The sequence below is a fragment of the Trachemys scripta genome, chromosome 2, assembly GCF_013100865.1.
Source record: "Trachemys scripta elegans isolate TJP31775 chromosome 2, CAS_Tse_1.0, whole genome shotgun sequence".
NCBI lineage: Eukaryota > Metazoa > Chordata > Testudines > Emydidae > Trachemys > Trachemys scripta.
Window position 1 is genome coordinate 119,593,006 of NC_048299.1, and position 27,575 is coordinate 119,620,580.

The window sequence follows — 27,575 nt, forward strand, 5'->3', positions numbered from 1 at the left end:
AGTTTCCTTTGACAGAGTAACAAGCCTTGTGGATGGGGGGAAGCAGTAGATGCGGTAATCCTGACTTTATTAAGGCTTTTGATATTGTCTTGCATGACTTTTTCTCATAAACAAAGTAGGGAAATACAACCTAGATGGAGTTACTATAAGGTGGGTGCATAAGTGGTTGGAAAACCATTTCCAGAGAGTAGTTATCAGTGGTTCACAGTCAAGCGGGAAGGGCATATTGGGTGGGATAACCCGCAAGGATTAGTTCTGGGTCTGGTTCTGTTCCATATCTTCATCAGTGTTTTAGTTAATAGCATCGAGAGTAACCTTATAAAGTTTGTGGACAATACCAAGCTTGGAGGGGTTGCAAATACTTTGGAGGGTAGGAGTACAATTCAAAATGATCTGGACAAACTGGAGAAATGGTCTGCAGTAAATAGGATGAAATTCAATAAGGACAAATGCAAAATACTCCACTTAAGAAAGAACAATCAGTTGCACATGTACAAAATGAAAAAACACTGCCTAGGATAGAGTACTGCGGAAAGGAATCTGGGTCAGTGGATCACAAGCTAAATATGGGTCGAGTAACACTGTTGCAAAAAAAGCAAACATCATTCTGGGATGTATTAGCAGGAGTGTTGTAAGCAAGACACAAGAAGTAATTCTTCTGCTTTACTCTGTGCTGATTAGGCCTCAACTGAAATATTGTGTCCAGTTCTAGGCACCACATTTCAGGACAGTTTTGGACAAATTGGAGAAAATCCACAGAAGAGCAATAAAAATTATTAAGATCTAGAAAACATGACCTTGACTGAAAAATTGGGTTTTAGTCTGGAGAAGAGAAGACTTGACGGGGGACATAAGTTTTCACCTACATAAAAGACTGTTACAAGCATTGGGTGCTGAGAGGTAAATGGTTCTCGTTAACCTCTGAGGATAGGACAAGAAGCAATGGGCTTAAGTCGCAGCAAGGGCTGTTTATATATTAGGAAATACTTCCCAACTGTCAGGGTAGTTAAGCACTGTAATAACTTGCCTAGGGAGGTTGTGGAATTTCCATCACTGGAGATTTTTAGAGCGGGTTAGACAAACACCTGTCAGAGATGGTCTAGATAATACTTAGTCCTGCCACGAGTGCAGGGGACTGCACTAGAGAACCTCTCAAAGCCCCTTCCAGTCCTATGATTGTATGATTCTACGTTCATGTAACTAAAGAAAATAAGGTTGCACTTGCAATTTAAATTTCTCATGTATTTGCCTTCTGCCTGTCCAGGGAATTGTTGGGTATCTGCTTCTGCTTACCACTGGAGGCACGAATATTAAAATTTGTGTATAGCAATTGCTGCTTGCTTATTAGTCACATGGATTCCTGTACTTCATAAAAACTTTGGTTAGATTCCTCTTGTTAGTTAGCTCTAATGTTGAGCAAATTTCATAAGGTTTAGAAGTTAATTTCCAATCATTGGCAATCCATTATAAGTGTGAAAGACTATTGACCAGCCACTCCCATAGGTACTGAGGGATCAGAGTTTTAGCACCTATTTGCTCCCACTGTGTATACTCTGGTTCAGTCTACCAATGCATTTCTCTCACCTAGACCCATCACAAGCTGGACTCCAGACCTTAGAGTTTCCCCTTCCCTCTTTCTCTTGCATCTGTGAGTTGTAGCCATCACATGTCCCTCTGAAGAGGTGGCACTGGGTGCTGAGAGTGTCTGCGGACACCAGACCTTGGCCACCAGAAGCTTTAGTGCAGGGGTCTCAAACTCAAATGACCACGAGGGCCACATGAGGACTAGTACATTGGCCGAGGGCCGCATTATTGACACCTCCCCCCGCCACCCTTGGCCCCGCCCCTTCCATGAAGCCTTGCCCCCATTCCAACCCCTTCTCTGAAATCCCCACCCCAACTCTGCCCCCTTCCTGCCCCTAGGGAGGGCAGGAGGGGTGTGGGGCTCAGGGCAGGGAGTTGTGGTGTGGGGTGCAGGAGGGGTGCGGGGTACAGCAGGGGGTTGGGCTGCAGGAGGGGCTCGGGGGGTGGGCTCTGGCCCAACACGCTTCGGGGACAGGGCAGGCTGCACCGCTCCAGGAAGTGGCCAGAACCTGGGGGAGGAGGGGCACAGGGGTCTGAGTGTTGCTGTTGCTTCAGGCACCGCCCACAGCAGCTCCCGTTGGCTGGGAATGGGGAACTGCCCTTCCTCCTGTGCGCGTCGGGCTGGAGCCGCTCTAGGTAAACGCAGGGGGGGCGGCTCGAGGAGCTCGCGGGCCGCAGAAAACAACCCCGCGGGCCGCATGCGGCCCCCGGGCCGTGTGTTTGAGACCCCTGCCTTAGTCCCTCAGGAGAGGAAATCTAGAAGACCATGGAAAAAGTTTAGGGTCTGTAGTCAAAGGATACTCTCCAGGCATGTTTGAGTTACTTGGGGTAAGCCCCGTCCTACCAGCCAAAATTATTCCCCTTGCCTTAATCAACACAGCTCCATTGGTCATAGCAGACCCATTACTAGCTATTCATAATTTATATCCTGATGAGACCCCTCAAGAAAAGGTTCTCATTTATCATGTGACTCTGTCTACCTGAATTAGATGAATTTATCTGGATATGGCCTCACTGCAAAATCAGTATATGCCAACCTAACTTTGCTTCTTTTTTGATGGCTTCATTAAATATCTGAGCCTTGGCATCTTATCGGTCCTTATAGTGACTGCCTTTGGGGGAGGCCCTCCATTCATCCAAAATAAGAGTTTAGTTTCTCACCCTCACATGTTCAGATCCATCAAAGCAGTGGCAAAACTTACTCTTCCAGTTAAAGTACTTGTTATGAGTTGGAAGCTTAACGTGGAACTGGGATGGTTAAGGAAATAATCTTTTAAATCAATGGTGGGTACTTTATTATTCTTGGGTTGCATTCTTTGGGGTCATAATTTGGGCAAGGAAGATCCAGTGAATTGCTTCCCTTATCCTTTAAGAAAGCCTTGAGTTCTTTCCTGACAATGTAGTTCTTTGGAGAACATTTGTATTGCTTCCTAAATCAGTGTTACCTTATCATCTAAAGCACGAGATTACACGGTCTTCATTCTGCTCTAATCCTCCTAAGGAAGTAACAGGGCCGGCTCTGGCTTTCTGACCGCCCCAAGCAAAACAAAAAAAACCGCACGGCCAGAGCCAGGGTGCAGGGGGACTTCCTGCGCTGCAAATGTGCCCCCGCTAGCGGGGGGAGGGAGCTGGGGGAGAGAGAGAAGGGGGGCGGCCAGGGCTTTAGCGGGGCGTGCCCCCTGCCAGGAGGGCTCTGCACCACTCCGGTCAGTGGGGAGGGAACGACGCAGGCTGCCCTGCTGGGCTTGCTGCAGGGCGCTCCAGTCCTCCACGCTGCTGCCCCCTACAGGGCGGCCAGAGCGGAACAACAACAACAACAAAAAGCGGCCGTGCAGCCCTAGGATTGGGCGGAATGCCGCCTCCTACAAGCTGCCGCCCCAAGCACCAGCTTGCTCGGCTGGTGCCTAGAGCCAGCCCTGGGAAGTAAGGTGGCATTACCTAAATCTGTTGAGCTATAAAATTCTACTTAGGCAGAAAAAGTATTTCCAAAAAATGGGTGTTTCTTTAATCACCTATGCTGGCATGAATTGAGGTCTCAAAGCTTTGAAAGCAATTATTGCCCACTATGTCTGAGGAGCAATTATTAGTTCTTATAAGAAAGAAAACCTTTCTTCTTAGTCTAAAAGCTCTCTCTACAAGACCTATTTTTAACTTTTTCGGGAGTGAGAAAGGAGGGAGAAATATTGTTTTCATGAGGAAATCTGAAAAGCAGCTATATTGAGGTCCTCCACTCTTGCATCCATTTTATAATGTTTTGTGAATCATAAACAGCAGATGTTGCCTTCTTATAGGCTGCCATCATCACTTTCACAAGCATTCTTGTCAGTTTCACCTATGAGTAAGGAGCCTTCCTCAATTTTACCTCAGCTCTGGGATTCCTGGTCAATTTCACCTTAGGACACTGCCTGCCTCAGTTTTTGGGTAGGTCTACACAGCAAAGAAAAACCCGTGGCTGGCCCATGCCAGCTGACTCGGGCTTGCAGGGGATCGGGCTGTGGGATTGTTTCATTGCTGTGTAGAGATCTGGGCTGGGGCTGGAGCTCGGGCTCTGGGACCCTGTAGGTCAGTGGTACTTTTTCCTTGGTCATACTTCAGGAAGCTTTTATGTGAATTTTATTTCCTTATTTTTGTTCTACTTTTTATATTATCCTTAGTGTTCTTTTTTTTTGTATCTCCTTGGACTTGTATCTGAAGAGTCAAAGTAAACATTCTGCAGCAAGTTTTCATAGAATGTATCTTTTGTTTTTTGTACGTACATTTGCTCCGTTGGCTATTCACTTTTTAAATTTTTGCTTTGATATATTTGTATAGGGTTTAATGCTGTACACAGCCAAGGTAATAAAGAGGGGTGTGTGTGTGTGTGTGTGTATGTGTATCAAAAGAGATTATATTTATTGTATCGGGTTTCTTTACTCAAGGGCCTTGGGAGTTTCAGTAACAGACTACACATTTGAAGACTGCCAGCTAGCTTTGGCTGAAGGACAACTTCGTCTGCCTTCAAACACCTGCCTTTTAGAATTTGCAAAGCTTGTGAGAAGCCTTGGGTGAGCATATAATATGATTTTTATTTACTAACATTTATACACACGCAACTGTCTTAGTTACCTTTATGACTAGAAAATGGAATTTTATATTACAAACAGGAAGCGCTAATGTATATTTCAAGAAGTACCTCATTAGAGGTCCCCTCCTTGCACCCTTCAAGGTTGGAGAGGTTTTGTCTGGACCAGCAGGTGAAAGAAAATTTTGGCTCCTTTAAGGAAAGAAGATTGCAGTGTTAGTCTTTTGGCTCCTGAGCCATCAGCTGATAGTTTGTAAGCCCTTCCCCCTGCCTGAGGTGTCATTCTTCACCCTGAACAAAGCTCTTCCTCTTGGGATGAGAGTAGGATATCCAGGTTTTGGGGCCTTGCTTTGGGCATCATCCTAGTTACTTTCTGGGAGGCTGGGAAGGAATTTTTCCCTCACTGCCAGATTGTCCTGGGCACAGTATGGGGTTGTTTCATCTTCTCCTGAGCAGCCCAAGGAACTGGTGGGTTCGGTCAGATTGTAAAATTCATGTTGTCACAACTTGGTGAATGCCTCATGTGGATACGCATTTGATAGGGGGTCCAGTTCCACTGCAGATTAGAAGGCATCTCCTAAAGGAAGTGGGAAATGGAATAGGAGCTCCTAATGTCTTGTATGGCAAGGAGTCTACCCCTCTTCCCTTAATTTTCATACGAGGGGATAGCAGTCAGAACCTAGCAAACAGTGCTGGGGTCATTGTGTGGGGGATTGGGCTGGGGGCAGCCCTGTCCCTGGTGGTAAAGAAAGATGTGGGAGTGCCAATATGTGTCAACTTACAGAAAGAAGGATGAGCTGCACTGGATGTCTTGTTGCCGGATAGTTCCCAGATGTGTTACTTAGTTAAGGTGTGGCCTAGCTAAACAATATTATTGGTATTTTGTCTGTCTTCCTCAAGTACCTGGAATCATCTCACTGGATTTATTTTTAAAATCCCACACTTGTAACACTTCAGACAAGTCTCAGGTGATCTTGTATTATAAGACAACAAATGCACACAATGCTTCAACTGGTTGCTCCTCTCCCAGCATGCCTAGAAAAAGCAGCTATGGACAGCTTATGGTTCTATCTTCTGCCAATGTTGATTAAGGCTGATGTGTAAGCACTAGGGCTGTCAAGTGATTAAAAAAATTAATCACGATTAATTGCACTGTTAATAGAATACCATTTATTTAAATATTTTGGGGTGTTTTCTCCATTTTCAAATATATTGATTTCAGTTATAACAGAATACAAAGTGCACAGTGCTCACTTTACAAATATTTGTAATAAAAATAAATATAATGTAAAAAACAAAATAAACAGTATTTTTCACTAATACAAGTACTGTAGTGCAATCTCTTTATCATGAAACTTGAACTTACAAATGTTGAATTATGTACAAAAAAAACGGCATTAAAAATAAAACAATATAAAACTTTAGCGCCTACAAGTTCACTCAGTCCTATTTCTTGTTCAGCCAATGTCTCAGACAAACAAGTTTATCATTGCAGGAGATAATGCTGCCTCCTTCTTGTTTACAATGTCACCTAAAAGTGAGAACAAGTGTTTTCATGGCACTGTTGTAGCTGGCGTTGCAAGATATTTATATGCCAGATGTGCTAAACATTAATATGTCCCGTCAACCACCATTCCAGAGAACATGCATCAATGCTGATGACAGGTTCTACTCAATAACAATCCAAAGCAGTGCAGACCGACACATGTTCATTTTCATCATCTGAGTCACCAATCTGGCAACTTTCTTTCAAGTTTTCTTGTTTGCCGCCTCACCTGGAAGCATGAAGTGTAGCCTCATGTTTCCTTTTCCAACTCTAATTATTTCCTTTCACTAATTAATCCTTTATCTTCCAGCAGCTGTACATAGGAGGAAGGAAAGGAGAAAATAATTTCTAGTGTAGGAAATATAGAAGATAGAAGAACAGTAAGGATAAGTGCTTTTTCTGTAGAGAGAAAAGGATCTCCAACAGGACAATAGAGAATGCTACAGGGAGTCAGCAGGAACGTTCTATTCTCCACACCAAATTTACCTCTAAATGCTCTGAGCTGACCTGTACTCAAAGTAAACCCCTCTCCTTTAGTATGCAGGTGCTAATCCTCGGGCTCATTTTAGTCTCCTTGCAACATTGCTTGGCTTCTGTGCCTGCTCAGCAGGCTACCAATCAGCCTCAAAGCTGTTGGCCCAATTTATGTCCTCTTGAATTCTGGATGTTAGTGGCTGTTGTCAAAACCAACAATGAAACTCTGCTAAAGGGCATTCTTCCTTGATTTTTTTCAGAGGCTCTGTGACTCCCTGATTTGGGTGTCTATCAGGGTGATAGACTCCCTGAATTAGGTGTTTATCAGGATGGATTGAGTTAAATCACTAAGTGGAAAACATTGATTTAAATGGTTTTAATCAACTTTTCCATTTGTACTCCAGTTATTTTTTTAAAGAAAGGTGCGTTCTCAGTGATTGATATAAGCATTAAAAATGTTGATTTATAACTAAATAGAGCCTTTATACTATATTTGGGACATCTTTTTGCTAGCTAGTATGGTACCCTATAACTATATACATTTATTTAAGCAATGATATGGCTTAATATTTTCAGATTCTTACTATTTGTACAGTTTTAGTATGTTAGAAAATGTTGAATGATATATTGCTTGTTTATTAGACAATTAACTTTTTGCTCATGATTTGTGTCATCCTGTCTTAGGATGGTAACTTTGGAATTTAATTAAACAAGAAATCACATTTAAAATTCATTTTTTTTATTAAACAAAACCTTAAATATTTTGGATGAGTACATTTTTCTTATCAAAACATGTTTCACATTTATAACTAAATTATTTATTAAACAGAGGGATTAATTGTAGTCAGTGAATTAAACTGATTATTTCAGGTCAGCCTGGGAAATATGTTTCAAATACGCCTAAGTGAAAGGGACTGAAGTTTAAGTTCCTATTTGCTTAAGTTTTTTGAAAATGAGACAGTCTCCTGACTTACTTAGGCTGACCTGTTGTGCCACATTTATAGAGCTTAACCTCAAAAGTTAGATGTTTTCCCCCAATACTTTGTTTATGTAGAAAAGAAGCCTTTAACTCACAGTTTTGATAGCGGCTTATGAATTTTTTATTTATATATTTTAAGAGATTATAATAAGTTTAGGCCATATGTTTTATATTGAATTCAGATTTAATTTTAAACAGGTTTATTTTTACAAAGAAAAACTTAGATTTTTTATTTAAATTATTATTTAAATTTAAAAAAATCTATTTTTAAATCATGGATTTTTATCCATCTTGGCATCTGTACGTTGTGGGAAATCTCAGCTGTTCTTGGCTTTTCCCCACTAATAGGAAGACTGCAATCCTGTTCTTTTGCACAGTGGAATGTAGCTTGCAGTAGGACCCTCAACATACACTTGCTTGAGGTGCAGTCACTATGCAGTTTATTCATTGATTTAAGGGTCAGAAAGGACTGTTGCAATTTTGTAGTTTGACCCCCTAAAATGTCACTCAATAATTCTTAAATTAAGCCCAAAAACTTGTGGTTGAACAAGAGCATGACATCTAGGAAAACATCCAGTCTTAATTATAAAGATTTCAAATGATGTAGAATTTACCACATACCTTAGTAGGTTGTTCCAGTTAAAATTTACACTTTATTTCGAGTATGAATTTATCTAGCTTTGAATTCCAGTCACTGGATCATGTTATAGCTTTGTCTGCTACATTGAATCGCCCTGTTTTCATAGATTAATGGATTTTGAAGGCCAGAAGGGACCACTAGATCATCTATTCTGACCTCCTGTATATTATAAGGCCATTGCATTTCACTCAGTTAACCCTAAATCGAGCCCAATAACATGTTTGGTTAAAGCATATCTTCCAGAAAGGCATCCGATCTTGCTTTGAAGACATGGAGATGGAGTGTCCACCACATCTCTTGGTGGCTTGTTCCAATGACAAATCACCCTCATAGTTAAAAATGTGTGCCTCATTTCTGATTTGAAATTTATCTGATTCCAGCTTTCAGACATGTTATGCTTTTCTCTGCCAGATTAAAGAGCTTTCGTAGCCAGTATTTTCACCCTGTAAAGGTACTTATACACTGTAATCAAGTGGCCCCCTGATCTTTTTGATAAGCTAATCAGATTGATCTCCATAAGCTTCTCACTGTAAAGCATTTTCTCCAGCCCTCAAATAATTTTTGTGGCTCTTTGCACCTTCTCTGATTATTGAATATCCACTTTAAAATGTGAACACCAAAACTGGACGTAGTATTCCACTATCACTCTCACCAATGTCATATACAGAGTTCCACTATCACTCTCACCAATGTCATATACAGAGTTAAAATCACTTCCCTACTCCTACTCATGACCCCCCTGTTTATACATCAAAGGATCATGTATTTGTTATGCTGTGGCAAAAAGGACTATGGGAGATCATATTGAGCTGTTTGTTCACTATGACCCGTAAACCTTTTTCAGAATCACTGCTTTCTCGAACACAGTCCCCTATTCTATAGGTATGGCCTGGATTCCTTGTTCTTGGATGTATGACCCTCCATTTGGCTGCATTAAAAATAATTTTGTTTGGATGGGCTCATTTTACCACGTGATCAGATCACCTTGTGTGATTGCCCTGTCCTCCTCATTATTTACCACTCCACTGTCATTGTTGACATTTGATCTGCAAACTTTATCAGCAGTGATTTTATATTCCAGATCATAGATAAAAATAGCATCAGTCCTGGAACTGGTACCTGCGGACCCCCTTAAAAACAACCCTATTCAATGATGATTCTTCATTGAAAACTACTTCTTGGGATCTTTCAGTTAGCCAGTTTTTAATCCACTTAATGTGTGATTAACTGATATTGCTAGTGTTAATGTCATGTGGTACTAGAGTCAAATGCCTTACAATAGTCTAAGTATACTACATTTACACAATTCATTTAATTATTCATATTGTATAGAGCTAACACATTTATGCAGTTACCCTTTATCAATCAAACTTGTAATCACATCAGAAAATGAAAGAAAGGGGTTGTTTGACAAGACATCCTTTCCATAAAATCACATTGACTGGTTTTAATTCTTTATCAATTAAACCTCGTAGCAACTTTTCCATTATTTTGCCCAAGATCTGTCAGACTAATCACATGAGGATGATGTACTTTAACATATTTCTTAGTTACTAATAGACTAGAAAGAGCATCAGATAGGTATATTCAGTTTTAAATGCGCAGGCCTGGAAAACTTCCACCCAAGAGACCTTAAAGTGTTGGCGGAGGAGCTCTCTGGCCTGCTGGTGTTCATTTTTAATAAACCTTGGAATATCAGGGAAATTCCGCAACACTGGACAAGTGTTAATGTTGTGCCAATATTCAAGCAGAATGACCTGGGTAACTATAGGTCTTCCTTCCTTCCTGGGCTCTGTTAGTTAGCACGTTGAGCCATATGCATTCAAGATATTGTGGAAGAGTTATCAATAACTCTAAAACAGATAATGGTGTCTTTAATATTGAGTACCATCCTCCTAGAATCATAGAATATCAGGTTGGAAGGGACCTCAAGAGGTCATCTAGTCCAACCCCCTGCTCAAAGCAGGACCAATTCCCAACTAAATCATCCCAGCCAGGGCTTTGTCAAGCCCTCCGTTGGACTCTTTCCAATTTTTCCACATCCTTCTTGTAGTGTGGGGCCCAAAACTGGACACAGTATTCCAGATGAGGCCTCACCAATGTCGAATAAAGGGGAACGATCACGTTCCTCGATCTGCTGGCAATGCCCCTACTTATACAGCCCAAAATGCCCATAGCCTTCTTGGCAACAAGAGCACACTGTTGACTCATATCCAGCTTCTCGTCCACTGTAACCCCTAGGGCCTTTTCTGCAGAACTGCTACCTAGCCATTCGGTCCCTAGTCTGTAGCAGTGCATGGGATTCTTCCGTCCTGAGTGCAGGACTCTGCACTTGTCCTTGTTGAACCTCATCAGGATTCTTTTGGCCCAATCCTCTAATTTGTCTAGGTCCCTCTGTATCCTATCCCTACCCTCTAGTGTATCTACCACGCCTCCTAGTTTAGTGTCATTTGCAAACTTGCTGAAAGTGCAGTCCACACCATCCTCCAGATCATTAATAAAGATATTAAACAAAACCGGCCCCAGGACCGACCCTTGGGGCACTCTGCTTGAAACCGGCTGCCAACTAGACATGGAGCCATTGATCACTACCCATTGAGCCCGACGATCTAGCCAGCTTTCTATCCACCTTACAGTCCATTCATCCAGCCCATACTTCTTTAACTTGGCGGCAAGAATACTGTGGGAGACCGTAACAAAAGCTTTGCTAAAGTCAAGGAATAACATATCCACTGCTTTCCCCTCATCCACAGAGCCAGTTATCTCATCATAGAAGGCAATTAGGTTAGTCAGGCACAACTTCCCCTTCGTGAATCCATGCTGACTGTTCCTGATCACTTTCCTCTCCTCTAAATGTTTCATAATTGATTCCTTGAGGACCTGCTCCATGATTTTTCCAGGGACTGAGGTGAGGCTGACTGGCCTGTAGTTCCCCGGATCCTCCTTCTTCCCTTTTTTAAAGATGGGCACTACATTAGCCTTTTTCCAGTCATCTGGGACCTCCCCCGATCGCCATGAGTTTTCAAAAATAATGGCTAATGGCTCTGCAATCTCACCCGCCAACTCCTTTAGCACCCTCGGATGCAGCGCATCCGGCCCCATGGACTTGTGCACGTCCAGTTTTTCTAAATAGTCCCGAACCACTTCTTTCTCCACAGAGGGTTGGTCACCTTCTCCCCATGCTGTACTGCCCAGTGCAGCAATCTGGGAGCTGACCTTGTTCGTGAAGACAGAGGCAAAAAAATCATTGAGTACATTAGCTTTTTCCACATCCTTGGTCAGTAGGTTGCCTCCCTCATTCAGTAAGGGACCCACACTTTCCTTGATTTTCTTCTTGTTGCTAACATACCTGAAGAAACCCTTCTTGTTACTCTTAACATCTCTTGCTAACTGCAACTCCAAGTGTGATTTGGCCTTCCTGATTTCACTCCTGCATGCCTGAGCAATAGTTTTATACTCCTCCCTGGTCATTTGTCCAATCTTTCACTTCTTGTAAGCTTCTTTTTTGCGTTTAAGATCAGCAAGGATTTTACTGTTTAGCCAAGCTGGTCGCCTGCCATATTTACTATTCTTTCTACACATCGGGATGGTTTGTTCCTGCAACCGCAATAAGGATTCTTTAAAATACAGCCTGCTCTCCTGGACCCCTTTGCCCTTCATGTTATTCTCCCAGGGGACCCTGCACATCTGTTCCCTGAGGGAGTCAAAGTCTGCTTTTCTGAAGTCCAGAGTCTATTCTGCTGCTCTCCTTTCTTCCTTGTGCCAGGATCCTGAACTCTACCATCTCATGGTCACTGCCTCCCAGGTTCCCATCCACTTTTGCTTCCCCTACTAATTCTTCCCTGTTTGTGAGCAGCAGGTCAAGAAAAGCTCTGCCCCTAGTTGGTTCCTCCAGCACTTGCACCAGGAAATTGTCCCCTACACTTTCCAAAAACTTCCTGGATTGTCTGTGCACTGCTGTATTGATCTCTTCTCCTCTTTTACCCATTCTATTCTTCCTAAACTGGTTATAACCAGCAATTTTAACGTTCTAATCGTTAATCATTCCGCCAGGTTTCTGAAATGCCAGTTAATGTTACATTTCTTCTCATCAGTGAGAATGTCCCATTTGGCATAGTTATATAAGTATTTGAGGGGAAAAAAAAATTCTCTTCACAGTCTTTGCCACCTTGGTTCAAATTTTTCATGACCCGCTGAGTGAGAGTTTGCACTACATTTTGCTCCTTAGCACTCTTTCTTTGAGGTATTCCTTTAATTGCTCCTGGCTGCTCCAGCTTGTCTCCAGTGAGAAAACTAGAAAAACACCACACACACACACACTCTCTCTCTCTCTCTCTCTCTCTCTCTGTGAGATGCAGATTGTGCCATTCATACATTCCTCTTCCCACTAGAAAGTGTTCCAAAGTTCCACAAAACTAAAATCTTCAGCTTCACACCAGTTGTTCAGCCAACAGTTCACTCCAGCATTTTCAGCTTTCTGCTTCTCTCTCTCATGGAACCAGAAGTATCCTTGAGGTGATCACTTGGACTTTCCTCTTCTTCAATTTCCTTTCCAGATTCTTGAAGTCTTCTGTAATCTGTGTAATTCCCCATGATGCTGTGTCATTTGGTTGCAATATGGAACCATTCAAGTAGTGGTCTTGCCAATGCCATATACAGGAGAAGTAGAACCTCCATATCCCTATTTGATATTTCCTTGTTTATACATCCGGGGTCTGCTTTGGCCACATCATCAAATTGAGAGCACATGTTCAGTTAGTTAGCCACCATGACCCCCCAGGTCACTGTCAGAGTCACTGCTTTTCAAGATACAGTTCCTCATCCTGTAAGTATGGTCTCTGTTCTTTGATCCTAGACCTTGCATTTAGCTCTGTTAAAGTGCATGTTGTCTGACTGCCCAGCTTACAAAGTGATGTAGGAAACTGTTTAAATGGCATGTCCTTTTCATTTCTTAGAACAGATTGGTGGAGTAGTATCTGAAAACTTTGTCAGCAATGATTTTATATATTCTTTCAGGCCACTGATAAAAATGCATAACAGCATTTGGTGAAGAACCAATCCCTGCAAGACCTCATTGAATATACAGTAATTCAGTGATGATTCCCCATTTACATATATATTAGGAGATTTATCATTTAGCCAGTTTCTAATCCATTTAATACAGTGATAGTCAATAGGTGGACTACAGGCCAAATCCGGACTGCCAGACGCTTTGAACAGACCCCAAAATCTTTTTATTTACTTATTCTTATTTTATTATTATTATTTTTCTCTGTAGGCTGGACCTTAACTAGACCTTGACAAAAAAATAATTGACTACCCCTGATTTAATATGTGCTATATTGATGTTGTATAGTGCTAATTTTTGATCGGGATGTCACGTAGTACTGAGTCACAAGCCTTACAGAAGTCTTAATATATTTACTTCTACATAGTACCCTTATCTATGAAATTTGTAGTCAGAAAACAGTATCAAATTTGTTTGATCAGATCTATTTTCCATAAAATCATGTTGAATGGCATTTATATTACAATTTTTAGTTGAGTCTCATCAATCATTCTGTGATTTTTTTCATGTATAGATATCTAACAGGCTTATAATGGTCAGGGATATCTCATTTACTCTGTTAAATATCAGACTAACATTAACTTTCTTCCAGAACGTCCCTATTATTCCAAAGTTTGTTTAAAAATTAACAATTTATAATTAATTTGTTTAGTGCTCCTCTGCCGACTCTTGAGTGCAAGGCATTTGGATGTGCTCATTTAAAAATGTTTAACTTTCAGTAAGAGAAGGTAGATGTAGTATCTTTGATTGCACTATTTGAGACAAGTTTGTGTCTTTAATTGTCTTTCAAGTATCCCAACACAGTTACAACAACACTGCATATATTTTTTTAGCAAAGTGTTTAAATTCCTTCTTAGTTAAAGTTAAACTGGATGATGAAATACTTTCTATTTCATTTCCAAATACAGAACCAAAATACTTATTGAACACTTCTGTCTCTTCTGCATCAATGACAGTTTTACTATCTACATTTATAAATGAACCTATACCAGTGTTAGGATTCCTTTTGTGCATGATTATATTTTTTAAATTCCTTCTAATTGTCCTAACTCCACTGGTCATTGACTTTTCATTGATAAACTTCTGTAGCAGTGCCTTCTCCCGGCCCCTCCACAAACTCAGTCGGAGACCACTCCAAAGAACATGCACCAGTGCTCTTTTATTGTTCATGCCTATCCTCACCATCTACTATTTACATATCTTACAGACCAACACCTGGGAGACCGCTAGCTTCTCCTGACAGCAGGGATCTAGAGCTCCTTGCTCCTCCCTTTCCTGTCTCTCCCCCTTTGGCTTCCTCCCAGCCAGCTTTATACAGCAGGCTGGCCAGTCCTAACTAATCCCCCCTTTAAGCCGAGCTGGGCTAACAGGGGCTTGGCTTGGATCTCCTAACCAGCACCCTGTTACATCCCTCCCCCCCTTAAGAGCTGCAAGACCCGGCCGCTCTCGGCCCACCTGCCCTTTGGGCCTTTTCGCCATCGACCTGGGGTGAGGTCTTCTGGCGGGAGGCCTGCACCTGTGGCCGAGAGGACCCCAGTCACCTCCGCCGGTGGTCGGTCCATCCCCTGCCCGCAGAAGGTACACTGCAGTGGTAGTGGCTGTCCCCACAACTCTGCCTCTGCGTGCAGGTCATCACACCACGTGCACAACGGCAGGGCCCCCAACCCCCACTTGTCCCGTACTTCAGGTACGGGGCCGGAACCTATCACCTCTTCTGGCGGGAGCTTCCCTGCCTCAGTTTCCCCTGCGCCCTCCTATGGGTTTGGGGTCTCATCCGTGGATACCGCATCCACGGGGCCCTCCAGCTCCCAGAGGCAGACCTCCTGTAGGTCCGCCCGCTCTGTGCTCTGTTTAGGAGTTTTGTTGGTCTTGATGGACGCTTGCCCGTCCTCACATCTTGCAGCCTTCTGGCGCAGGAGGTACGCCCCCTTAACCGGGGTACCCGCCCACCCCGCTCCCTTCTTAGTGCTGGGCTCCAGTCCCTGCCCACCACCACCGGATACGGTAGCCTCTCCACCCGCTTCCACCTGAAGCGGCCCCTCACTTCCAGGGGTATCTGGGCCACCTGGCAAAACTTTTTATCCATTCTCACCCCCCAACCAGCCAATAGGGTTTTACCAGCGCTTGCTGCACAAGCGTACAGCCGGATGCGGTATCCAGCAGGCCGGCTTGGGGTTTTCTCCCTATCCTTATGGGGATGGTGATCAAGTTACACCTACCTGGGTCCACCCACAGAACTCGGCCCACCTGCACTCCATCTCCGGACAGTCCCGTTTTATATGTCCTGGCTTTTCACACTGCCAGCAACTTAGCCTGGCCGCTGTTTCGGGTTCCCCTCGGGGCTCACCCTTCCTCCCCTGGGCCGCCCCGGAAACCAGTTCAGATTGTCTCCTCCCAGGCTCCCTCTCCTTCCGGGGCCGGTCCTCCCTCTGAGGTCCCTTAGCCTCGATGTATTCTTCGGTCAATTGGACCGCTGCCTCCAGAGTACCTGGCTGGTGTTGCCTCACCCAGACCCATATGGCCTCGCGGAGGCTTTGTAACAATTGTGCCAGTACTAAACTGTCCATAATCTCTGCTGTGTCACGCGTCTCTGGCCTTAACCATCAGGTCGCCCAGTCCACTAGCCTCTGGATAAATGCTCGTGACCGCTGTCCAGCACACGCCCTGGAATTTCTGCCTATAGCACTCGGCCGACAGGCCCATGCGGTCCAAAATGGCAGCTCGTATGGTCTCATAATCCCGGGCATGCTCCTCACTCAGCGTCAAGTAGGCCGCTTTAGCCTCTCCTACCAAGTACGGCGCGAGCCGGAGAGCCCAGGTTGTCTTCTCCCACCCGGTGCCCGTGGCTACGCGCTCAGATGTTCCCAGGAACGCATCCGGATCATCCGCTGGGCTCATTTTACACAGTCCCTAGCCCAGGGGTTGGGTGCCTTCGCCCGTCGCAGGACTCACCACCCGCAGTAGGAGCTGTGCTTGTGCATTGGTCTGCTCCCTGATAAAGTCCTGCAGGCTCCGTTGCTGTTCCGCCTGCCAGGTCAGGAAGGTCTGCTTCTCCATCTGGTGGGACAGCTGGACATTCCGCAGAGCCTACTGCATTTCCTCCTGTTGCTTCACCAGCCATTTGAGGGTCTCCTCCATGTCCAGGGTTGCCAACCACGGACGCTGGCTCCAAATCCTGGACAAGCCCCCACGTGTAGTGGTGCCTTCTCCCGGCCCCTTCACAAACTCAGTCGGAGACCACTCCAAAGTACATGCACCAGTGCTCTTTTATTGTTCGTGCCTATCCCCACCACCTACTATTTACATATCTTACAGACCAACACCCAGGAGACTGCTGGCTTCTCCTGCCAGCAGAGATCTAGAGCTCCTTGCTCCTCCCTTTCCTGTCTCTCCCCCCTTGGCTTCCTCCCAGCCTGCTTTATATAGCAGGCTGGCCACTCAGGTCCCCAGCTACATCCCCTCAGGTGATAAGGGTGTGGCCTCCCCGGCCAGTCCTAACTAATCCCCCTTTTAAGCCGAGCTGGGCTAACAGGGGGTTGGCTTGGATCTCCTAGCCAGCACCCTGTTACAGCTTCCCTTACCAATTTTCTGCATTCTTAACTTCTAATGTATATTCATTGCTGTTGATTTCACCTTTTTTTTGCATGTCTTTATACATTTTTATGGTTGTTTTCACTTCCCCTCTAAACTAGGATTTTTTTAACCAATTGTATGTGATTGTGGGATTGTAGATTTCTAGGCATGTAGTTAAATCACAATATATGGCAATGGTGCTTCCATCTCCCTTGAATGAAGTTAGAAAAAACTATCCCTATCAACGTAGGCCTCATAATGGTGGTGTCCAGACAACCCTTGAAAGTGCTCTTCTCTAAAAATACCACCTATTTAGGAGTCTCACTTGTAAGATCCTCCTAGTTTTCCAGGTTACCTTTGTGTAGCATGAAACTGACACAATTCCCTTGGCTCTTAAGTTTGGTTCTTACCGTTAATGATTACAGAGTAAGGCACAAGGCAGGCCCTTTGTTGGTCAACACACATCACCCCGCTAAGTATGAACACTGGCTTCCAAACACTCTAGTCAATTCCTTGCACTCATCAAAGGAGCTGGTTGCGGGGATATCTCGTTGGCAATCACTAGCTGTTTCCTAGATCCAAATAACTCATCAGATATCCTTTTCAGATCCTCCGTTCCAGTCAGGTCTGGTCAGTTCTCTACATTTTTGAGACCTTTGCTTCAAGTACTTTCCTGCAATTACGCATCGCAGCCAAACTCTCTAGATTAGTGGTTTCCAACCTGTGGGTCCACTTATGGCCCATGATGCTCTAAATTGTGGCCTTTAAGAAGGAAATTTGTATTGGATTATGAATTGAAATGTACTTCCTAAATTGCATCCTGTGATTTTTAAATTGAAGTGTTTGAACTAGCCATATAGTTGTAAAGAAGTGGTTAGGGGCACTGTCTCCCCAACTGCCTCCTTCAATTTCAGCTGCAGCCTCAGGACAGTTCTGGTTTGAGCTTAGAGCACTCCGAGTGGCTATTCTCCCTTCCCTGCTGCAGATCCTCCATTGACTGATTACTGCATCATAGCAAGGGAGGAGGGTTGGGGGGCGGGGTGGAGGATCCATAGCCTATTTTGATTTCCTGATTGTCTCCTCCAATCCAGGATAGGGGCTGCTCTGACTTGAGCCACTGGGGATAGCCAGACCACAACATTAAGGCCTGCAAGGAAGAAAGGAGTTGTGTGACCTGACTCTGCCAGCTGTAAACCACCCATAATTGCCCCAACATGGGGAAATCCCCAGTGGGTTTCCTGCTCCCTTTATGTGCTGCCTCAGTAGCAGGAAGGGGAACAAACTAGGGCATAGAAACTGCCCTATTGTATTGATTGCATTTACCTTTTGGAAATAAAAATTTGCCCTCTGACTGCAAAGGTCACATTGTCCTGAGTTAACTTGGCTATCCACCATTCAAAACAAATCTGCTGGTTGAGATTTTGTGGATGCTATGGTGGAAGGGCACAGAACTTACTCTTCATGCAACCCAAAGCATAATATTTTATAAGCCTTCAGCTTCCATCATTAGCACTTTAACTATATTACTATTTTTATTAAAAAGTCATACCCCTAATCAAAACACTTATTCCAGTACAAAATTTATGCGTAGACCAGATCTGGCTCTGTAATTGGAAAGGAAATGGGTGAACTCATGATTATATACTAACTAGCCTCAACTGATGGATCTTTTGGTCTCCTTGCTTGTTGGTAGGTGGCCCCAAATGCTGTCAGTAACTGCATTTGCAGGGTAGGATGTGAAAAGTGATGACTCTGACAAACAGGATTAAGAGTGTAATCACTACTAGTAATCTTGGTTTTAAACAACATGTATCAGGTCTTTCTCATTCAGTAACATTAGCAAGAGTGGAAATAATTATTCATTTATGTCACTGTTCTACTAATAGTCTGCAATTGACAGTTGCATGAAAGGGTAAAGAATCAGCAGAGTGGGGTCCTGGTCCATGAATAGCGCTCCTAGACACTACACTTAATACAAATAATAATAATGAATATTCGGTTTTTGAGCTATGTTGGCAACTAAGTGGGTGATTTGTCTTTGGAGCCTTAATTATGGAGCCACAGGTATTTTGGTTAATAGTGAATCAGGATAAGTAAGTGAGTTCTTACATAATATCGTACAGTGCTGTCATTCACTGTTTTACACAATGCAAGGAACATTTAGTGATTTTAGAAGTAGTCAGTAATATTCCTTTTAAAGTAGTCTGAAAATGTCAAATGTTTTCCTTTGTTTGTTTGTTTGTTTGTTTGTTTGTTTGTTTGTTTGTTGTAGGCTGAAACCAGAGAAGCTTGAAAAAGATCTTGATAGATATTCTCAAAGTGCCAAGAAAATGAAAGAGAAAAGAGTCAGTCTTAAAGAGTTTGCTGCATACTTGGAAGTCCCAATTTCTGACACATTAGAAAACATGTTTGCTCTTTTTGTTGAGGTAAGAAATACCAGAATGTTATAGAGAATTAAAAATTCATTCTTATGTCTTTCCAGTTGGATTTTAAAAAATGGACTCATTGACTTCAGTATGAGCAGAGTATAGTCTGTGCTGAGCACTTTTTAAAATCCCAGTCTTGACATCCTTGTGCTTTTTTCTTATCTAGTAAGTCTAAATAAATCCAGTCAACTAAACAAAACATGGCTTAAGTGAAAGGTTAATGGTACAGAAATCGGACAAAACCAGTTTTGTTTTGGGGTACCAATTATGAAAAACAAAACTTCGTGTAGGGAAAAAATGAGCACAAAATATTATTCAAACAATAAGATATTTCTAATACTATACCTGATTAGCATATGGAAATATTTTGGCCATATGAAAACTTCCTTAATTGAAACTAGGTGGGGAGGTGCATGTGTGCATGTGCAATGAGGGGAGGAGTCAGTTTTTATGTTATAGGATGCCATGCAAATGGAAATTCAAAACAGACTTTTCACACATGGATTCATAAAGTAAGGCACCAAACTCCTACTGAGTTGCTTAGATAAATAGATTAAATTTTCAGGTGTCCTGAGCATCTGGAGTTCTTTGACCTTAATGGCACTTGCAAGTAAGTACTCAGCACCTTTTGAAAATCAGACTAATAATTGTAGGCAGTGTTGGTAGCAATGCCTACGGTTTATGCTACCAGACGCTTTCCACTATAAGATGCTGTTTTCAGTTGCTTATAATTTTTCCAAATGTAATCTGTTAGGGTTGGAATTTTCTATGCTGAATGTCTGTCTCTGGCTGAATTAATTAAAAAAAAAAAGATGGGGGGAAGTTTCAGCAAAAACACTTCAGCCATTTCAGATAATGAGGCTAGGAAAAAATACGTTTTGTGCATGTTTTATTCTTATAACACTTTCATTGCGAAACTCTAGATTTGTAGACTCCAAAACTATAAAGGACGATGGTGATCATCTTGTCTGACCTGCACAATACAGGCCATAGAACTTACCCAAAATATTTTAGTTCAAAAGGAATTGTATCTTTTTAACAAATGCTTTGAAGCAGGGGCTTGAAATGTGGTGTGGGGAGAAGGGGAGTCATCCTTGTGTCAGGGATGTGCTTTTTGCCCTCGTTGTAAAATGCCACCCAACTCTGGCCAAGTGTAGGCCTCTGAAAATTATAGTTCGCACGTGTTTAGTAGGTGTTTGTTTGAGGCTGACAGCTAAATTCTCAGAAGATTCTGGCTGCCAGAGCCCTTTCATCTGCATACAGCTTCTGTAAGCAACCAGACTGCCTGTGCTATCTCTTCAGAGCAATTGCCTTTCCTGGTTGCTGGGGGCCTCCATGGTGTTAGGAACCAAAAATAAAAACAAAAAGACTCTCTCCTTTTCTATCAGTGCATCTCCTGCTGGTGTCTAGATTTTAATATATTTTAATACTGAAACCAAATTATTGTCTAATGTCTGTACCACAACCTTAGAGTAAATTACAAGGCTTCCTCAGATTTCAATTTCTTCAAGTGCTTGCACATGTCCATTCCAATGTAGGTGTATGTGCTCCCTGAGCACAGTTGCTGGAATTTTTTCCCTCAGTGGTATCTGTCGGGTCGGCTCCAGCACCCTCTGGTTCTGTGTGCACATAGTACCGGTATAAAAGGCCCCACCACCCCCATGCCCTTTCAGTTCCTGCTTATAACCCATGATGATTGCCTGAGCAAGAGGGAAATTCCAGCAGTCTTACCTAATGATTTTTCTTCTTTCTCATGTATATAGTAGTTGTAGTTTGTTATTAGGAGTTTTAGTAGTTAGTGAGTTTTGGATGCCTCTGCACTTTGTTGGAGAGGATTCTCCGTTCCCGTGGCATGCCTCAGTCACCAAGCTTCAAGCCCTGGGCTTCCTGTGGCAATTTGATGTCCTTGAACGATCCGCACTCGAGCTGTCTCAAGTGCTCATCGGAAAGACCATTGCCAAATCTGCAGGGACTTCAGACCCTGCACCAAGACCGACCAGCAAGTGAGGGTCCGACCAGAACTGAAGGTCCTCCTCACGGAGGCAGCCCTAAGATCAGCATCGGAGCCACGCTTAGACTTGGCACTGAGCATCTCCGCTTTGATGCAGAGCACTCCTTCCACTAGTTGAGAGCCCTGCACCGATACTTCTCCCAGTGCATGAGAAAAAGTACCTCAAGCACCAGAAGAGTCGTTCCCCAGTGCCAAAAGGAAGCAGGCAAGGGGATCTAGGTAGAACGAGACCAGTGTCAGGCCGCTATCCTTCTCCAGCACCTCAGCAGCCACCTTCGCCAGCCTTGGTGCCTCTCACAAGTTCCACTAACTCCAGCATGGGAAATGCCATCCTCCAGTGGATAGTGTACTGGTCAGTTCTCAGAACAGTCAACCCCAGAGGCGTTTGCGGCTGCTAGAGACCTACTCAACTCTCCCAGTCCCAGGGTCCCCGGAGAGTTAGGACTTGGCACTGCCAGTACCAATGAGTGGCAGAGAACCATCCTCCAACTTTCATGTGGCACCACAGCCACCCTCTAGGCAAAAACCTTCTATGGTAGCCTCAGCTCGACCTCTCCTCAATGCCATATGCTGGCACCAAGAGGGTCAGCACTGCCTTGGTCTCCCCACCACAGCTCGTCTTCCTCATCGGAGTCTGAAGTGGGGTTTCTACTCTCCTCACCATCAAGACCGCTTGCACGACTCCCCTGCTTGGCCTCAGGCGCTATGGTGCCCCCGAACACTTGGCCTCCAGGACCGTGGGGACTGGAACCCAGGCGATGGCCTTTTTGGGACCCATGGGGGTTTCTCCTGAGTCAGGGCACCATTTTGAGGCATTCATATTCTGTGGCCTCAGAAAGTAGGACATTCTAGTACCGCGCCGTGAGACTTATTAAAGCGGGTGGCCTTGAATTTGGGTATCCAAGTTGAGGTGGTCAAAGAGACGACACACGGTTCCTGGACATTTTGTCAGCAGCGGGTCCCTCAAGAGTGGCTTTACCCCTTAATGAGGTGATCATGGACCCAGTTTGAGTGCTCTGGCAGACCCCTGCTTGCACTCCCTCCTTTTGGCTGTAGGAGGGAGGGAAATTCTTCATACCAGCCAAAGGGTATGAATTTGTTTTCACACCCTCCGCCAGGATCTCTAGTAGTGGCAGCCACCAATGAGGGGGACCATCAAGGTCAAACAGACCTTATGCCCAAGGCAAAGGACCCCAAAAAGCTGGACTTTTTTGGCCAAAAAGCATATTCAACGGGTGGGCTACAACTCCGAATAGTGAACCAGCAAGCTTTGCTAGGTCGCTATGATTTTAATATGTGGGAGGCGATGCAGAAATTTAAGGACATGCTCCCTCAAGAGGCCAGACAGGAGTTCTCTTTGCTAGTCAAAGAAGGGAAGACAGTAGTTTGGGCGTCCCTGTAGGCAGCCTTGGATGCTGCCGATTCTGGAGCCAGATCAATGGTTACAGAACCTCATGGTTACAGTCTTCGGGGTTTCCTCAAGAGGTGCAACAAACCCTCCAGGATCTCCCATTCGAAGGGCCCTCGCTCTTCTAAGAGCAAACAGATGCCAAATTCCATGGACTTAAGGACTCCAAGGCGACCCTAAAATCTCAGGGTCTGTCTACACCGGCAGTGTCCAGAAAACACTACGGGCCTCAACAGACAGGACGCTATTTTGCGCAACCTGCCAGGTAGGACCAGCGGATGAGGAAGAGCAAAGGATTGTGTCGTAGACACCCCTCCACCAGTCTCCTCTTCAGGGTTGATGCATTCTGTCCCTAAACACTCAGATAGTTAGAAGCACTGGTTTTGACGAAACTCTTGAGGACGACATATCAATTCCCTCAGTTCTGTATCCAGTTACCCCTTTGTTTTCCAAACGACTCTCCTGCTTCCTCATTGCTTGGACCTACATTACCTTGGACTGTTGGGTTCTAAACACAATAGAATTTGGTTATATCCTTCAATTTTTATCCACCCTGCCTTCCCACACCCCCTCCCCATCCCTCTTCAGGGATCTTTCTCACAAGCAACTATTGGAACAAGAAGTTCAGTCCCTCCTTTGGGTGGGAGCCTTGGAAGAGGTTCCACACTATCTAAGAGGAAAGGGGTTTTATTCCCGTTCCTTCCTAATTCCAAAGGCCAAAGGGGATCTCAACGGAACCTAGACCTGCATCATCTCAACAGCTTAAAGTTCCTCATGGTCTCTCTCCTTGGGCGCCATCATTCCTTTGCTGGATCCAGGGGATTGGTATGGCACCCTCTATCTAAAGGACATATACTTCCACATATCAATTTTCCAAGGCCACAGAAGGTTCCTAATATTTGCCATGAACCAGACCCATTACCAGTTTGCGGCTCTCCCATTTGGCCTGTCAGCTACCCCACAGGTCTTCAACAAATGTATGGCAGTAGTAGTGGCTTTCCTCAGGAAAAAGGGAGTTCATGTATTCCCATATTTCAGTGACTGGCTAATCCGGTCCAGAGCTCAGGTGGAATCTTCCTAAAAATATCCACTTTTGAGCCACTTCTCATTCCATTAAATATGTGCTTTATTAGTATTGTATAGCACTGACTTTTTAAATCAGAATGTTGTGCAGTACCAAGTCAAATGCCTTATACAAGCCCAAGTATATTACATATAGGGAGTGTTTCTAGTGTGTGTGTGGTGGGGGGGGGGGAGGTGTGTCTCGCATGTTCTTCTCAATACTATCTTTATCAGTGATCTAGAAGAAAGTATAAAATCATTTCATATGACACTAAGATTGGTGGATTTGTAACTAAGAGGACAGGTCAGTTATACAGAGTGATCTCTTTTCAGTTTGAGGGAAACATTACTAGTGCAAGACAATAAACCTGTTCTCATCTCTAGTCCATGAGTTTTACACTAATGTTACTGACCCACTTGTATATTATATATCTAAGTGATCAGTTGACAAAAGCTGCAGGGGTCAAGTAGTATGATAGTACTATCAAGTAGTAGTATTGGAGGTTTTTAAGAGCAGGTTAGACAAACACCTGTCAGGAATTGTCTAGATAATAATTAGTCCTAACATGAGTGTAGAGGACAGGATCAGAAAGCTCTGGCTGGGATGATTTAGTCGGTGTTGGTCCTGCTTTGAGCAGGGGATTGGACTAGATGTCCTTCTGAGGTGTCTTCCAACCCTAATATTCTATGATTCTAAAGGGAGGTAAAGAAGTGATTCCAGTATCAAGTGTTGGTGAGGTTCAAGCAGGGTATTGCGTTTTTCAGGAAGGCTAGCAGGTTTGCTTTCTCTAAAGAAAGTGTTGTTAATTTCAATAGAATTGAGCTCAGTTCTGTTGGGCTTTCATCAGTTGGGGTGGAAGTTTTGTTTTGCAAGTGATGACTCAACAATTTTCAGGGCTTTTTGTAATTCATCATATGCAATGGGACCAAATCTGACTAAGTTTTCTGTTTCAAAAAGTTCATCTTATATTTGTTGAATTTTCTGTGGAATGGGATGAGAGCTCTTTTCAGTGATTTTTGGTCTGATGTTTGGTTTATGTAAGCCAAGTGACTTGCAAGTTCATTATGCAAAATAATTTTGCTGATTTTTGCAGCTGTAAAGGCGGAAGATATGGACTTTCACTTCCTTTAGCAAAGTGGCATAATCCTGTACTAAACCCATTGTGCTGTCAGCAGATGGGTTCAAATCAGATTTTACGATCCTAGAGTTTGAATCTGACTACATGCTTCATCTGCCATAATTCACTGATGAACCATAGAGATATTTTAGGTCAGTGCAAGGAAAGGTGGGTTGTTGGGGCCAAGACATTGATGTCAGTGATTACAATGTCTGCTAGTTCATCAGTACATTGGCCTTCTGGATGGATAATTTAGTTTTCTTGGAACTGCCGAAAAGTTGAAGTAAATACCTCTCCATCTCTCTGAGCTGTTAAGTCATATGCCCAGCGATGATTTAAAGGTCAGCTATTTCACTGCTGGTCAGAGAACGTAACAAAGGAGAGGGACAATCATATTATGAAGATTTGCATAATCTACTGTGAGTGATGTTCCATTTGGATGCCAGGAGTGGATTGCATTTGACAGTACCAGCACATTTTTCCAGGATGCTATAACCAGGTTTTAACACAACACATCTGGGTAGGAGTCCATAGCCTCTGCACTATGTACCATCTCCATTACAAAGATGACAAGGTATCAAAATCTACTCTAGCTAATTGAATCTTAACTTGCCTAATTATCCTTCAAAACAAGGTATATTTATCCACTGGAAGAAATAGTGATGTATTCCATCAGATCCATAAGGACATCTTTGGCCATACAAGTGAAAACTTTTGTAGAATAACTTTTCAAAACCGCACCAAAGCCTATAATTGACATCCATTTCCAAACAAGGTATTAGGAAAATTACCATTGTCCAGACCATGGTAGAAAATAAAATTAAATCTTTTCACTGTTAAAACTAATTTTTTTTGACTGAATTTTGATCATAGTAATTTGAGCTTCATGTTGTTAGTTAGAAAAGATATGATCAGTATATAGTTTCCTTTCTATGTACATTTCATTCTCCAGTCCATGCCACTCCAAGTTAGAAATGCAAATTTTGGCATCGAATTATACCCTCTGATTGGTATTTTTTTAAAAACCAAGGGAGTCAGGCCCCCCCTCTTTCATTGGAATTCAGTGGGAATTGGGCATCTAACTCCTTTAGTCATCTTTGACAATCTCAACCTCTAAATTTTACAGACTTTTTCAGAATATCTTCATGTGGGTTTATGTGTATAGTATATTTAATAATCTTTAACATTCCTTTAATAGCTGTTAAATGTTTATGGAGTTCTGAGGAAGATGACAGAATTCTGATGATTTATTTTATTTACAGAATGAAGACGGTGTAATTGATCTACGGGAATATGTGACTGCTCTATCTGTAGTATGTAGGCCATCCAAAACTTTAGAAACAATTCAGTTGGCATTTAAGGCAAGTAGCAACTTCTTATAACGTTCTTACAATATGTAGAAAATACAGAACTATTTTTAAAAAATCAATTTGATTTGACTGAATTTTATTTTATATATTCTTCTTATTCACATTTACACCTTTTTAAAAAAAGCATTAATACATTGCTTAGTTTCAGAGATCAAGCATCTCAGAAGTAATTAAATACAGATTTAGGCACTAGTCCCATCATATGATTGTAGCATGCTTTCCTCTGCATGAGCTGAGACCGATTGAGTTGGTGGGTCTCTACAGGGATCTGCATTAGCATGTTGCATTGGAGGACTGGGGGCCATTATGTTGAAATCTCCAAACTTACCCCTTGTGCTTATGCCTTATTAAAATGTGTTTCTGTTGTAACCTTTTTTTTTTTTTTTTTTTTCACATGATTAAAATTTTCTGAAACACTTACGTTTTGGGCTGAAATTTTACATGTTTGATTCACGGGAATGCACCTTTCTCCCTCATCTCCTTGTTTAGATTGCTACTGCCCTCTTCATCCCCAACCCTACCACCAGGATTTTGTGCTTCTTGTGGTTCACAGAGGTGCTCTTCTCTGAGATGCCTTTGATTGCCAGTCTCTCTCCTTCCCCCCACCCCCAACTCCTGTAAGTCACAAGAGCCACCAGTATAGACCACACTAGCACAAGATCGGGAAGAGACAGGATTGGGGAGGCGGGGAGAGACTTGAGCTGAGAAGGAGCTGGCAAAGTCTGGATCACTGTTGGGAGTCTTTCAGGGAAAATAACTTATCTGATTGGAGATCATTGCTCACTTTCTGAGGTCCTAGTAAAATGCATTATATATTAAGCATTAGGGAAATCTTTAATGTCAGATCCACTAATAATAATATATTGCAGGGGTTTAAAAATAAATTCACAGTCTATTTGTGTGCCAAATATGTGGTACATATTTGCAGTGTTGGTGTGACTTTCTCCACTGCATTCTAATTAAAAAGGATAACTTAATACTTCATTTGATATAGTATTGTCTTTAGCTAGCTCTGTGTCATATTCTGATCTTATCAGTCAGAGCCAAGATACGTTAGCTTCTTGAATAGTCACTCGTATTTATGAGGGTGGCAATTAGTGGCTTACGCCATATGTTTGACTTGGCCAGTTGTAACTATCTTAGTTTCTGAGAGAGAGACTTGTCCACACTGGGGTATACTTGACTTTGTTTGGACGGGAGACTGTGGTAAAGAAATAATCCATATGTATTTATTTTACTATTTGTGATTTCTTTG

The 27,575-nt window shown here is 43.1% G+C and overlaps 1 protein-coding gene across 1 annotated transcript in view; it reads left to right on the top strand.

Moving 5' to 3' along the window:
* Positions 1–27,575, top strand: part of LPCAT1 (lysophosphatidylcholine acyltransferase 1) — a 156,917-nt gene that overhangs the window by 92,266 nt on the left and 37,076 nt on the right. The window contains exons 8-10 of the mRNA XM_034759513.1: positions 4,503–4,628; positions 19,198–19,351; positions 26,213–26,311. Of these exons, the coding sequence (XP_034615404.1) occupies positions 4,503–4,628; positions 19,198–19,351; positions 26,213–26,311 (379 nt within the window). The remainder of the gene's footprint in view (positions 1–4,502; positions 4,629–19,197; positions 19,352–26,212; positions 26,312–27,575) is intronic.